The following is a 12,490-nucleotide window of genomic DNA, read 5'->3' as shown; positions in this document are numbered from 1 at the left end:
ATCACTATGCCATCACTCCACGCAGGACAGCGGAGTTTGCGCTGTCTAATAGCGATCTGTCGCTGGCAAATCCAGCCAGATCTTTCAACATGCTGAAAGATCTGGACTGCCCAACAAATGTTCATCGGGCAGGAACGCTCATTACCAATCATCAGGCATAAAATCTGGCACCCTTAGGGTCCATTCACACGTCCGTGGTGATCCGCAATACACCCGGCCGGCTCCTCCCATAGAAAAGCCTATTGTTTTCCGCAATTGCGGACAAGAATAGGACATGTTATATTTTTTGCGGTGCCGAAGCCTGGAAGTTTGAAGCCGTGCTCCTGAAATGCGGATGCGGAGAGCACATAGTGTGCTCTCCACATCCCGGTCTGCCTCATTCAGAATGAATGGGTCCGTACCCGTTCCCAATATTGCAGAACGGATGCCGACCCATTTGCGGACATGTGAATGTAACCTAATATACCCTTTACTCTCTTGTCCCCATTCAGAACACATGCATGCTTGGCCAAGCATGGATGTGTACTGGGGGAGTCAGGAGGGAAAGAGGTTGCCCACCTTTCACTACCTTGAAAAGATATCCTGTACTGTACTATGATGACACTAAAAAGGTAAAGAGGTTTTGAGAAATAATTACTGCAAAACTTAGTTTTGGCTATATTTTTACCCTGTAGAGCCTCTATTTTGCTAGTCAGATAAAGACATTTATAAATGACTACCTGACTCCATCTATATCAGTTTGTCAGGCTTCACTCTACTGCAAACATCTCAAATATCTGCTGCATATTTATCTGTTTCACCAGACCCTTGTGAGTATGAGTTTGGTGGAAATTACAGGTTGGATAGCATGTGTGCTTCCTCAATCCAGATGCATCATATATGAGTGAGATAGAAAAGCTACCGAAGATTTGCTGACGGCGCAAATGCATAAGACAAATCTTACTTTTTGCTGGCCTCACACACATCTGTAATATTGGAGAAGAGATGGTGGTTTTCGGTCTTGGTCATGGTAGAACTCAGTTGCTTAGAATTCTTGAACATTCGAATTAAAATCTCTAAACTGAGTAGATATGAATGTTCTGATGAAATAACCTCAAACATTGCCTGTGGGGGTGAGAACAAGAGGAGCTTAGCATTTCATACAGTACTCTGAAAAAGGCTTAACAGCTTCATATTTAAAGGGACTCTCCCTATTCAACCGTTTGCATAGACACGTAGCTGTGGTTCACCTGATTAAAATGCTGTTTTTCTTTTGTTGATCCCAGGTCCTATTCCTGAGTTATGACACTTTTTCTTAACATGCAAATTAGATATTTGGTGCAATGAGGGGCGTCACCATTGTTCTTGTTGCACCCAAGCTCCGCCCTTTTCTGCGGCCAACCTCTCCCTCGCTGCCAGGTACAGGCAGTGACAAAGCAGCGAGGGAGGGGCTGGCCACAGAAGGGAGTGGAGTTTGGGTGCAACAAGAATAATGATGATACCCTCATTGCTCCAAAGACCTAATTTGAATATTAGGAAAAAGTATCATAAATCAAGAATTAACAAAAACAAACAAACAGTGTTTTAATCAAATGAACTACAGCTATGTGTCTATGCAAAGTTGTATAGGGGGGTCACTGGTGGCAGATTCTAAGCCATTTTGCAAAAAAAAATCAAAAAATTGTGCATACAGCTCCTATAAAGGCCTATGTGTCTCCATGGCGACAGACTACAAACAAACCTTCGTAGTCTGATCCTGGTCTCATTCCATTTTCTTCCTTCTGCTCACTCTCTTACTGTCTGTATATTAGTAAGAGGGATAAAATAACAAGATCAGACTTCACACAAGGTTTGTTTGTAGTCGGGGCATAGAAGCAATAGATTTAAAAAAAAAACAGCAAAAAGTAGACAAACTCTTTAACTGTAGCTGTAACGGTCAAATTCATGCTCCCCAGACACATTACCAAAATCAGACAAATTTGGCAGAATTAGGTGCATAGAATAATGTGCAGAGGGCACTGTGGCTTCTCTCCAACAGGAGATGTCAGAGGTGACAGTCATCGGCTTGGCTGAACTAGCTGGCAGCTGAATGAGCATTCAGCCATTAGCTGTTTTATGTTTATAATCAGCTTTAGGTTCAAAATGGCTTAAAAGTGCTAAAAACCTATAGGTGCACCGGTATTTTACTCCAGATATATACCTCTTGTCTTTTTCTTTCTTCTTGGCCAATGCTCTGTGACAAGCCATTCTTCTTTACCTGGAAAAATAAAGTTTGCATTTATTTTATCTTTAATTACATGACATTTCTTTATAGATATAATAATTTGCTAGCCCAATGTAATGCAGACAGTAAAGGGGTTAAACAATTTAATGAAAAACATAAAAAGAAACTTAAAGATCATTATAAGAAACCATAACAGAAGATGTTGAAGAAATGCATGGGCGCAAAAGACCTTAAAGGGGTTTTCCAGGATTAGAAAAACCTGACGCTTTCTTTAAAAACCAGCGCCACCCCTCGGCACGGGTTCTGGCTTTTCAGATCAGCACCACTGAAGTGAATGAATAAATCAATATATGACCTATTAGGATATAAAGAGATCATAGATGGGGCTTAGTGGAGATCCCCTTTATGTGACTGAGGATAAAGCTGCTGTAAAAGTGTAATACACGGTCACCCCTTCATGGCAGTGTGCACTGTGCTATACTACAAGCGAGTGCTTGTCTACAGCTTCTCCTGGTGATGACAGCTGGCTGCTGAGGCTTCAGAAGATCAACTGGAGAAGAACAGCTGATCTTTTCTGTAAAAAAACGGATCCTGTTGCATCAGTTATACATAGGATTGCATAGGATCATTATTTTTTTTTTTTACAGGATCCATTTTTTAGACGGGAAACAAAGTCCTGCATGCAGTACTTTTTTTTCCGTCTAAAAAAACGGATCTCAGACGGAAATGGTTCAAACGGATGACAACATGCAACAGGATCCGTTTTTTTTTACTGGATCCTGTTTTTTTTTTATCTCTCTCTTTTCTTCTGATGGATCAGAAGAACGGAAAGCTAAACGGTGATGTGAATGCACCCTCGTGTGAATATCATAAACCAGGTAACATCCTAATAGTTGCATCAGCTTTATAGTCACAAAAAGGATCTTTGTGAAGGGAAAAGTTGCATAAGAATGTCATAAATGCAGCTAGTGTTCAAAAGCAATGCAGTAAAATAACAGTGGAGGAAAAAAACGAAAAGTGTTAGGTACAAAGGCGGCATATCGGCCATTGTCAGTAGGTTTCCCATGGTCATATAATTTAATAAATAAGAAAAAAAAAATGAAATAAAAGAGAGCGAGTTGACAGATGGTAACTGCATTAGTAAATGGGATGGGAGGTCAGTCTTATGCCTCATGCACACGTCAGTGTTTTGGTCAGTGATCTCTGTCAGTGATTTTGAGCCCAAACCAGGAACGCCTCTAAACACAGAACAGGTGCAGATCTTTCCTTTATACCTTGTGTCTGTGGAGGCTTCACTACTGGTTTTGGCTCACAATCACCGATGGAAATCACTGACCAAAACACTGACGTGTGAATGAGGCTTTACAATGAGAGGCTTGAAATATTGGACTTGTTCCCAAAGGAAAAAAATAAGCCTTAGGGCTCATGCCCACGATCGTATGTATTTTGCGGTCCGCTAAACAGATCTGTAATAAATACAGATGACGTCCGTGTGCATTCCATATTTTGCAGAACGGAATGTTGGGCCCCTAATAGAACAGTACTATCCTTGTCCGTAATGCAGACAATAATAGGACATAGTCTATTTTTTTTGCGGAATGGAAATGGAATGCACATGGAGTAACTTCAGTTTAGGCTGCATTCACACGTCCGTGGTGTGTTGCGGACCCACAAATTGCGGGTCCGCAACACACCAGCCCGGCACCCCCATAGAAATGCCTATTCTTGTCTGCAAGCTGCGGACAAGAATAGGACATGCTCTATCTTTTTGCGGATCTGCGGACCCAAAATCGGGGCCGCGCTCCGCAATTGCGGCTGCAGACAGCACACTGTGTGCTGTCCACATCCATTCCGTCCCCATAGAGAATGAATGGGTCCGCACCCATTCCGCAAAATTGCGGAAAGGATGCGGACCCATTTTGCGGACGTGTGAATGGAGCCTTATCTTGCGGACCGATTGAAATGAATGGTTCCGCATACGGTCCGTAAAAAAAAAAAAAAACGGACACAGAAAGAAAATACGTTTGTGTGCATGAGCCCTTAGGGCTCATACACACCAAGATATTTTTTCAGTTAACGCTCCGTTTTTTTACAGGTCCTTATGCCGAACCATTCATTTCAATGGGTCCATAAAAAAAAATTAAATGTCTCCGTGTACATTCCGTTTCCGTATGCCCACATATCCGTTCCGCAAAAAAATAGAACTTGTCCTATTCTTGTCCGTTTTGTGGATAAGGACAAGCATTGTTACAATGGATCCGCCAAAAAAAAAAACGGATCCAACGCGGATGCCACATGGATATCATCGGTATTTTGTGGACCGCAAAATACATACGGTTGGGTGCATGAGCCCTTAGACGTGACCTCACATGACACAGGATGTCTGTTCCAAGGACTTTACAGTGGACAGCGACATTCATTATGTGTGCACGGAAAGCGATGCAGAGATCGATACGGAAAAGGATTCTTTACAGTAAAACGATGGAAAACCTATGGAATACCCTACACCAGTGATGGCGAACCTATGGCACGGGTGCCAGAGGCGGCACTCAGAGCCCTCTCTGTGGGCACCCGCACTGTAAAAAAAAGTCTATGGTGTACAATATGCCTTAGACTTTTCCTGCCATTCATCAGCGCAGGGCGCACTATGAACAGCACAGGCAGGGCACTAAATGTAGGCAGCTATTATAGCTAAATGACAAAGTACATGGAATATATACTATATTGAACTATAGAGTAGTTCTGTACATCTCTGCTTTTATACAGTGGCGTTGCTTTACAGTGCCATACAGAGGAACAAATGTTGGCCTGCTGAGTGCAGAGCCTTAGGGTGAGCCAATGTACAAGCACCACACACAAGCCTCGGAGCCTTTAATCTAAACTAAAATATAGAAAGCTTTCCCATAATTGTAGATAGAGGAGGACATTTACCAAATCTGCCATGCCAGTTTTGTGGGGTAAAAATGTTGCAAGTGATGCCCATGTGCGACATTTGGTGCATATTTTTGGGACAACTGGTCAAATTTTGCAACATTCGGTGAAAAGTAGGTCAGGATTTCAGATCAGAACACCTTGAAGTGTAATTTATGATGTATGACTTTTTAACCACTTCTCTGCCGCCGTATGACTATATATGTCGGCATTAGGTTCTTTAAAAGGGTTTTCCAAGTTTTTTTTTACTGATGATCTTTGCTTTAGGTGTTGGACCCCCACCGATCAGATACTGGTGACCTATCCAAAGGATAGATGCCTGCTGTTTCCCACAGTAGACACCCAGTGCTAACGTCTGTGATCATCAATAATGCAGATAAATAAGAATTATAAGACTCGTTTTGTCCGAAAACACCCATACCATTAAAATATTAAAATAGTTATCCCATATGGCGATCTGCGTAGCGGAAAACAATGTATTCTTCCTGCTGTGTCCATGTGGAATATTCCACACATTGACAGTTCTTAGAGTAAAGAAACGTTAACACCTCTGGAGACTGAACTTTGTCTTCTCCAGTCAGAGCCAGTGCCCCCTTGTCTTTTGAGGAAATTTTACATGGAACAGCTTTTCACCATATTTTTTGTATGGCCCATTTATATATTTGTATAGGTTAATCATGTCCCCCCTTAGACGTCTCTTCTCAAGACTAAATAAATGTAATTCTTTTAATCTTTCCCCATAACTAAGACCCTCCATGCCCCTTATCAGTTTAGTCGCTCTCCTTTGTACTTTTACAGCTCCAGGGCATCCTTTCTATGGACTGGTGCCCAGAACTGAACTGCATATTCCAGATACGGCCGTACCAAAACTTTCCAAAGTAATATTACTTCCCTGTACCTCGAGTCCCGCCACATTTAATACATGACAATCGACTGCTAGCCATAGAAGCAGCTGATTGACATTGGCGATGCAAACAATAAAAAATAAATTTGTTTTCAAACTTTTTTTTTTTTAAGTATTAAAACACAAGAAAAACTATAAATGTGGCATCGCTGTAGTTGTACTGACCCGGAGAATGAAGGCAACATGTCAGTTTTACCACATAGGGAAGGCTATAAAAACAAAACCCATAGAACTGTGGCGGAAATGCATTATTGTTTTTCAATTTCACCACATTTGGAATTTTTTTCCAGCTTCCTACTACATTGTATGCAATATTAGATGATGTCATTAGAAAGTACAACTTGTCCTGCAGGAAACAAGGCCTCACGCAGCTATTTAAATGGAAAAATAAAAAAGTTATGGCTCAGCAAAGGCAAGGAGTGTAAAATGAAAATGCAAAAATGAAAATCACCCAGCAATGTAGAAGTTAAAAAGTCGCATCTCAACCCCTGGTGTACTTTTTTAGACATTGGCATATTCCACATTACACTTGTGGCAAATATATTATTAGTGTGCGCATTTCATAGATTTGGCACAACCTTACAAAGCAAAAACAGACTTAAAACTGACACCAAAACCGCCAAAAATGATAAATGTCCCCCCCCCCCACGGTTTTAATGCAGCACACAAATACATCACAAGTGCCCCAGAGCTAAATGTACAGACATTCATTAATTTCAATATTTTATGTGACCAGAAGGAATAAAAGGTGATTGACTGTTTTCATGCTCAAACAGATCACCTGGAAATTCCTTGTAAGTCACATAATGGCACAAGCCGCATAGTATCGGTTTTCAGCCTCAAGAACTTGGGTAGATGGACAGTATTATCATATTTTATTATTTTTAGTATCTTCACCTTCCCAAAAACCCACAAACCTGCCATAAAGCCTGAAAACATTGCTCCGAAAATAAAATGAGGATAATGTAAGACCTCAGAAACGGCTCACATTCCATCCGATTGTGCAAGGTCTGCGTAGTGTGCAACTGAATGAGAGGCCATGAGGCTATCTGTAAAACGGTTACTGTATGTGGAGTTCACCTTTCTACAGTGAAAGGAGTGAAATCCACTGGGAAGACTGGCATCAGGAGCTGACATGCTGCCGATTACTGATTAATTTAGACGGCAGGGCAGCTACTGTGCAGAAGATCTATGCAGCGTGCGGATGAGAATCGCTTTTTTCTAATTCACTTCGCTGATCCTCCATTCCAGTTCAGATTTTGTGTCTGCATATCTGGATGGAAAATTCACAACATTTGGATAAATTCACATGTGGTGGAAATGCTGCAGATTCTCTGGATTTGCAAGTGTAAAATCCCATGCAGAATACACTTGTAGCAAAGTGGGTGGGATTGACACATTTCATAGGCCTAAATATCCCATGCTGTGGAGATTCACAGTGCATAACCTGTGGTGTGGACTGTAAATCTGCAGCATGCCAATTCTTTCTGAGGACTTTTAGGGTCCAGTCACACGTCCGTAGTGTATTGCAATCCGCATATCCACAATACACCCGGCCAGCACCCCCATAGAACTGCCTATTCTTGTCTGCAATTGCGTACAAGAATAGAACATGTTCTATTTTTTTCGGGAGCCGCTCTCCGGAAATACGGATGCGGACAGCACACTGTGTGCTGTCCCCATCTCTTCCGGCCCTATAGAGAATGAATGGGTCCGGATTCGTTACGCAACCTTGCAGAACGGATCCGGACCCATTCTACGGTTGTGTGAATGGACCCTAAGGCATATTGTGAAATGTGCAGCAAATCCGAAATAAAATCATTTTGCATGTAAAACATGCTTGTTTTAGCCACAGATTCAAATTGTGGTACAAATCTGCATCAAATGTTTCTGTCCCATATGGAATTACTCTTGAGGGGGCTGTCCAGCTCGGTTTCAGCTTTTTTAACCCCCTACCCACCCTGCAGGACCTCACTGATGCTCGATTTTGGCTCCTGTGCTCCGACAATGACTGGCCGCAGCAGTGACAAGCCCCCAAGAATTAAGTGACTACTGACATGCTGCTTGAAGGGACACAGCACTGCTGCAGCTATTCATTGGCTGCATTGGCCTACCTGACCCCCCCATTCATACTTGATGTTGACATGCAGCCATGGAAGTCCGGAGAAGACAGCGCTGGACTCTAGAAGCCAGAACGGAGCCGCAGGGAACAGGTAAATGTCCTTCACCTGAGAGGTCCCACAGGATGGACAAGCCCTTTAAACTAAACAGTAGTCTGGGATACTGTTGAATACTAAATATTTGGTTGCCATATAAAGTATTGTGGCTAGAAGACATCAGTAAGCTCAGGTCGTGGAAAAAGCTAAAGCAAACATACCTGACCACTTCTAGAGACAAACGGGTGCTTAAAAGAATTCACAACAACTGGGATATTAAAGGCATTACAGTGAGCTTGTCATCAAAATCATTGCTTGACTTTAAACTAATTTGTAAAGAATGTTTAGCTACAGACACAAAGATTAGCACTGAGCAGATTAACATCCCGGTACAGCTTTACCCCACCGCAGATGGCAAACAGCAGCCATGTTAGCAAGATCATTTTGGATGGGTATGGCTACATGGTCAGGTTTCCTGGTGCAGTTTTAAAAGCCAAAATCAGGAGTTTATCATAAAAGGAGAGAAAGTATAAAAGACAGATACAACTTCTGCTCTTTTTTTAAACAAAACGATAGCTGATCTTAGGGAGACTCATTTAAGAGTCTCGACACAGCAATCCAAAGTGCAAAGCTCCCTGGGAAACAGTGATATGAAAAATAACCGTGGAGCCCCAGTTATGGGTCTTCAACACAGTGAAAGCCAGATATCCCTCAAAGGAAGGAAAACCGAGCAAAGGGGTGTCTCCATTACAGAGATCACCAAATCCACCATATTAAGTGGCCCCATGTCAGGATCCCGCTCTTTTACAAGCTTTAAGGATGTGACGGGGAAGACCTAAGCCAGTTATCCATCCACAGACAGCTGTTTCGGGGTCTTGCCCCTCATCAGTGTGGAGTAGGATTCTGGCTAACCGGGAGCAATGCCTTGGCGACCACTCAAACAAAACAATAGCTGATCTTAGGGAGACCAGCTACAGAAAACACTGTGGAGCCTCATTTAAGAGTCTCGACACAGCAATCCAAAGTGCAAAGCTCCCTGGGAAACAGTGATATGCAAAATAACCGTGGAGCCCCAGTTATGGGTCTTCAACACAGTGAAAGCCAGATATCCCTCAAAGGAAGGAAAACCGAGCTCTTTTTTGAATTCACACCTGATTTTGGCTTCCAAAACTGCATCAGGAAACCAGACCGTGTAGCCAAACCCTAAGAGCCCACAGCATATCGTGTATAAAAATATAACCTAATAAGGGTGCATTCACACGACTGTATGTATTTTGCAGTCTGCAAAACGTGGATCTGCAAAAAATACAGATGGCGTCTGTGTGACGTCCGTGTTGCATCATTTTTGCGGATCCATAGTAATAATGCCTGTCCATGTCCGCAAAACAGACAAGAATAGGGCATGTCCGCATTTTTTGTGGACCCATTGAAATGAATGAGTCTGCATCCTATTCGCACAAAATGCGGATCAGATGTGAATCAAAAATATGGTTGTGTGAACCTAATTAGTACAGACAACTACCTTTATGCCACTGCATCAGTCAATATATGACACAATGGATGAAAATTAAAACTTGCGACTAAAAAGAATACTCTGTTAGAGTCCATATGCAAGTAAAATATTGTCTGTACAAAACTGTAAGATCTGAGGTGTTCATACATACCACACACGTCTACATTGCATGTGTTAAAGAAACACAAAAACCGCAAGAATCCACAAACCATCTTTTGAATGCAATTATTGGAAATTATGCAGTAAGTGATTTTCCATCCCCTACATGACATTATAATTCAAGTTAAAAATGACAAATGCCTAAACCTAATATAATGCATTAAAGGGGTTGTGCAGGCTGTATATATTGATGACCTATCCTCACTGGCCTACTCTTTCTCTAAGGTGGCTAAGATCACAGCACGCTGAAGGGGAGGGAGGCTGCTTTATCTTATCTCAGGTTGTGTAGCAGCTAGAGATGTGATCCAGGCCTTGTTTTAGAGCTCACAATCTAGCTGTTCTACATCAAGTAGATGCAGTCTAAAGAAACAGGGTTCAGAGTGAGAACTGAAAGTACATGCTGTTCTCACTAGGATCCGGTTCTTGGTCTTGTTTTAAAGCTTAGATTGTGAGTAGGGATAAGCGAATCGACTTCGGATGAAACATCCGAAGTCGATTCGCATAAAAAACTTTGTTAGAATACTGTACATAGCGAGCGCTTTTACCGTACTCGGGTTCGGTTCCAATGTACCACTTGGAACCGAAACAGAGTTCGGTAAAAGGTTTTTAACAGTAGAAGTTAATTTCTGAAGTTATTACCTGAAGTCTTGCGAGACTTCGCAAAGTAATAACTTCGGCTCATAGGAGCCAATACCTTCTAATACTGTACGGAGCTCTCACTCTGTACAGTATTCTAACGAGGTTTTATGCGATTTGCTCATCCCTAATTGTCAGCTTTAAAACAAGTCCTTGATATCCTTAGCTGCTACACAGCCTGAGATACAGTCATCAGTAGCAAGGAAATATTAGGTATGTTCTTGGGAGGCAGATCCATAACACTGATGGTACCCGGGTTTCGTTTTTCAGAGCCTCCAAAGTGCCAAAAACTAATTTTTGAAGATATGCAAATTACCTATCGCAAGTGCCCAGAGGTGGAGAGTGTGCTGCAAATGCCCAGCGCTCCCCGCCTTACTTGCGCCCGACTCCTCCCCTCTGTATCGTATGGCCAGCCCTGTATCCTTGCGGCGTCATTCTCGTCTCCATTCATAATCCAGCGCCTGTGGGCTTCACCGCCGGGTCCGGGCATGCGCAGTACATTCCCCACTGTCGGCAGAGGCATACTGATATGCAGTGTGGATGCGCCGGTTAAGTAACGGGCCCGACATTGAAGCGCACAGGATCTGGATTATGAATAGAGACGAGAATGACGCAGGATACATGGCTGGCCATTTTTGGCACTTTGGAGGCTCTAAAAAAACCGAAACTAAACCCGGGTACCATCAGTGTTATGGATCTGCCTCCCACAGCGCTATACAATCAGTTTAAAACATGTTATGTACGTGACAGACTCCCTTAAAAATGGAATATTTGCCTTTTCCCCATGCAAAATTCTTTTACAATAATGACCTGAAAAGGCTTATTCATGAGATGTGGTCAAATCACGGGTTTTACAGAAAAATGCTCTACTAGTTTTATATAATTTAATTGGCTGGAAAACGATAAATTTGTCATTAAATACAAAAAGATTATCAGTACAATCTCGCAAAATGTGTTGTGTCAAACATAATATGTCTGCAGTTGCATTTTGTCTTTAGGGTGCTCAGCATACAATCACATTAAAACACCTAAAGAATTAGACCTGAAAGAAGGTGAAAAAATGTTGGCGTCACTCACTGAGGTGCAGTATGACTAACAAGAAATGTTATCAGAGCCCTGGGGTGGAGGCAGTATACAAGTCAGTGCATAGAAGACGAAGCAGGACTCCTGCTACTGAATGTATTGCCACATGTTCACAAGGCAACGTTTCAGCTCCTCCTTGGTGGCATTTTCAAGCTCCAATAGGGTCCAATGAAGCTTGCACCCATCATTACTGCACCTCATTACTAGTACCATATTACAATGCTGCTACATTTTTGTTGAGAATTCAGTACATGAGTAAGCCCCTACATATGTTTATATTTCATATTTATATACCCCTGTATAGCCTGACCACAAGGGTGATGTACTACAGTGGCAGACCATGTGGCTGATGTGGGGCCCCATGATCAGGACATATTTTTATCCCCTGGAAATAAACAATGAAGGTTCCTATTAGGGCTCCAGTAAAAGATTATTTTAGTAATCGAGTATTCTATTGATTATTTTTTACGATTAATCGTGTAATCCAATAAGAAAAAAATAATAGACTGTTTTCCCTTATAAAAACTCATCAGACCCCCTGCCATTAGTCCCCAACACCCTTTGTTCCCCACTTTACGATCAGCCCAAGTGCATCAGTTCCCCCATTCTGCCATCAGCTCTGCTCCCCCATTCTGCCATCAGCTCTGCTCCCCCATTCTGCCATCAGCTCTGCTCCCCCATTCTGCCATCAGCTCTGCTCCCCCATTCTGCCATCAGCTCTGCTCCCCCATTCTGCCACCAGCTCTGCTCCCCCATTCTGCCACCAGCTCTGCGCCCCCATTCTGCCACCAGCTCTGCGCCCCCATTCTGCCATCAGCTCTGCGCCCCCATTCTGCCATCAGCTCTGCTCCCCCATTCTGCCATCAGCTCAGCGCCCCCATTCTGCCATCAGCTCTGCGCCCCCA

At 42.6% G+C, this 12,490-nt stretch overlaps 1 protein-coding gene across 2 annotated transcripts in view; it reads right to left on the bottom strand.

The window, feature by feature from the left end:
- The window catches only part of ARHGEF26 (Rho guanine nucleotide exchange factor 26), a 169,333-nt gene that overhangs the window by 119,117 nt on the left and 37,726 nt on the right, over nucleotides 1–12,490 (bottom strand). For both annotated transcript variants that reach the window (XM_040428126.1, XM_040428127.1), the window contains exons 5-6: nucleotides 2,180–2,236; nucleotides 944–1,104 (exon numbers count right to left, since the gene is read on the bottom strand). In XM_040428126.1, the coding sequence (XP_040284060.1) occupies nucleotides 944–1,104; nucleotides 2,180–2,236 (218 nt within the window). The remainder of the gene's footprint in view (nucleotides 1–943; nucleotides 1,105–2,179; nucleotides 2,237–12,490) is intronic.

This window comes from Bufo bufo, chromosome 4 (genome assembly GCF_905171765.1).
Source record: "Bufo bufo chromosome 4, aBufBuf1.1, whole genome shotgun sequence".
NCBI classification, from domain to species: domain Eukaryota; kingdom Metazoa; phylum Chordata; class Amphibia; order Anura; family Bufonidae; genus Bufo; species Bufo bufo.
Note: the sequence above shows the minus strand (reverse complement) of the source record. Positions and strands in the feature narration are given on the sequence as shown.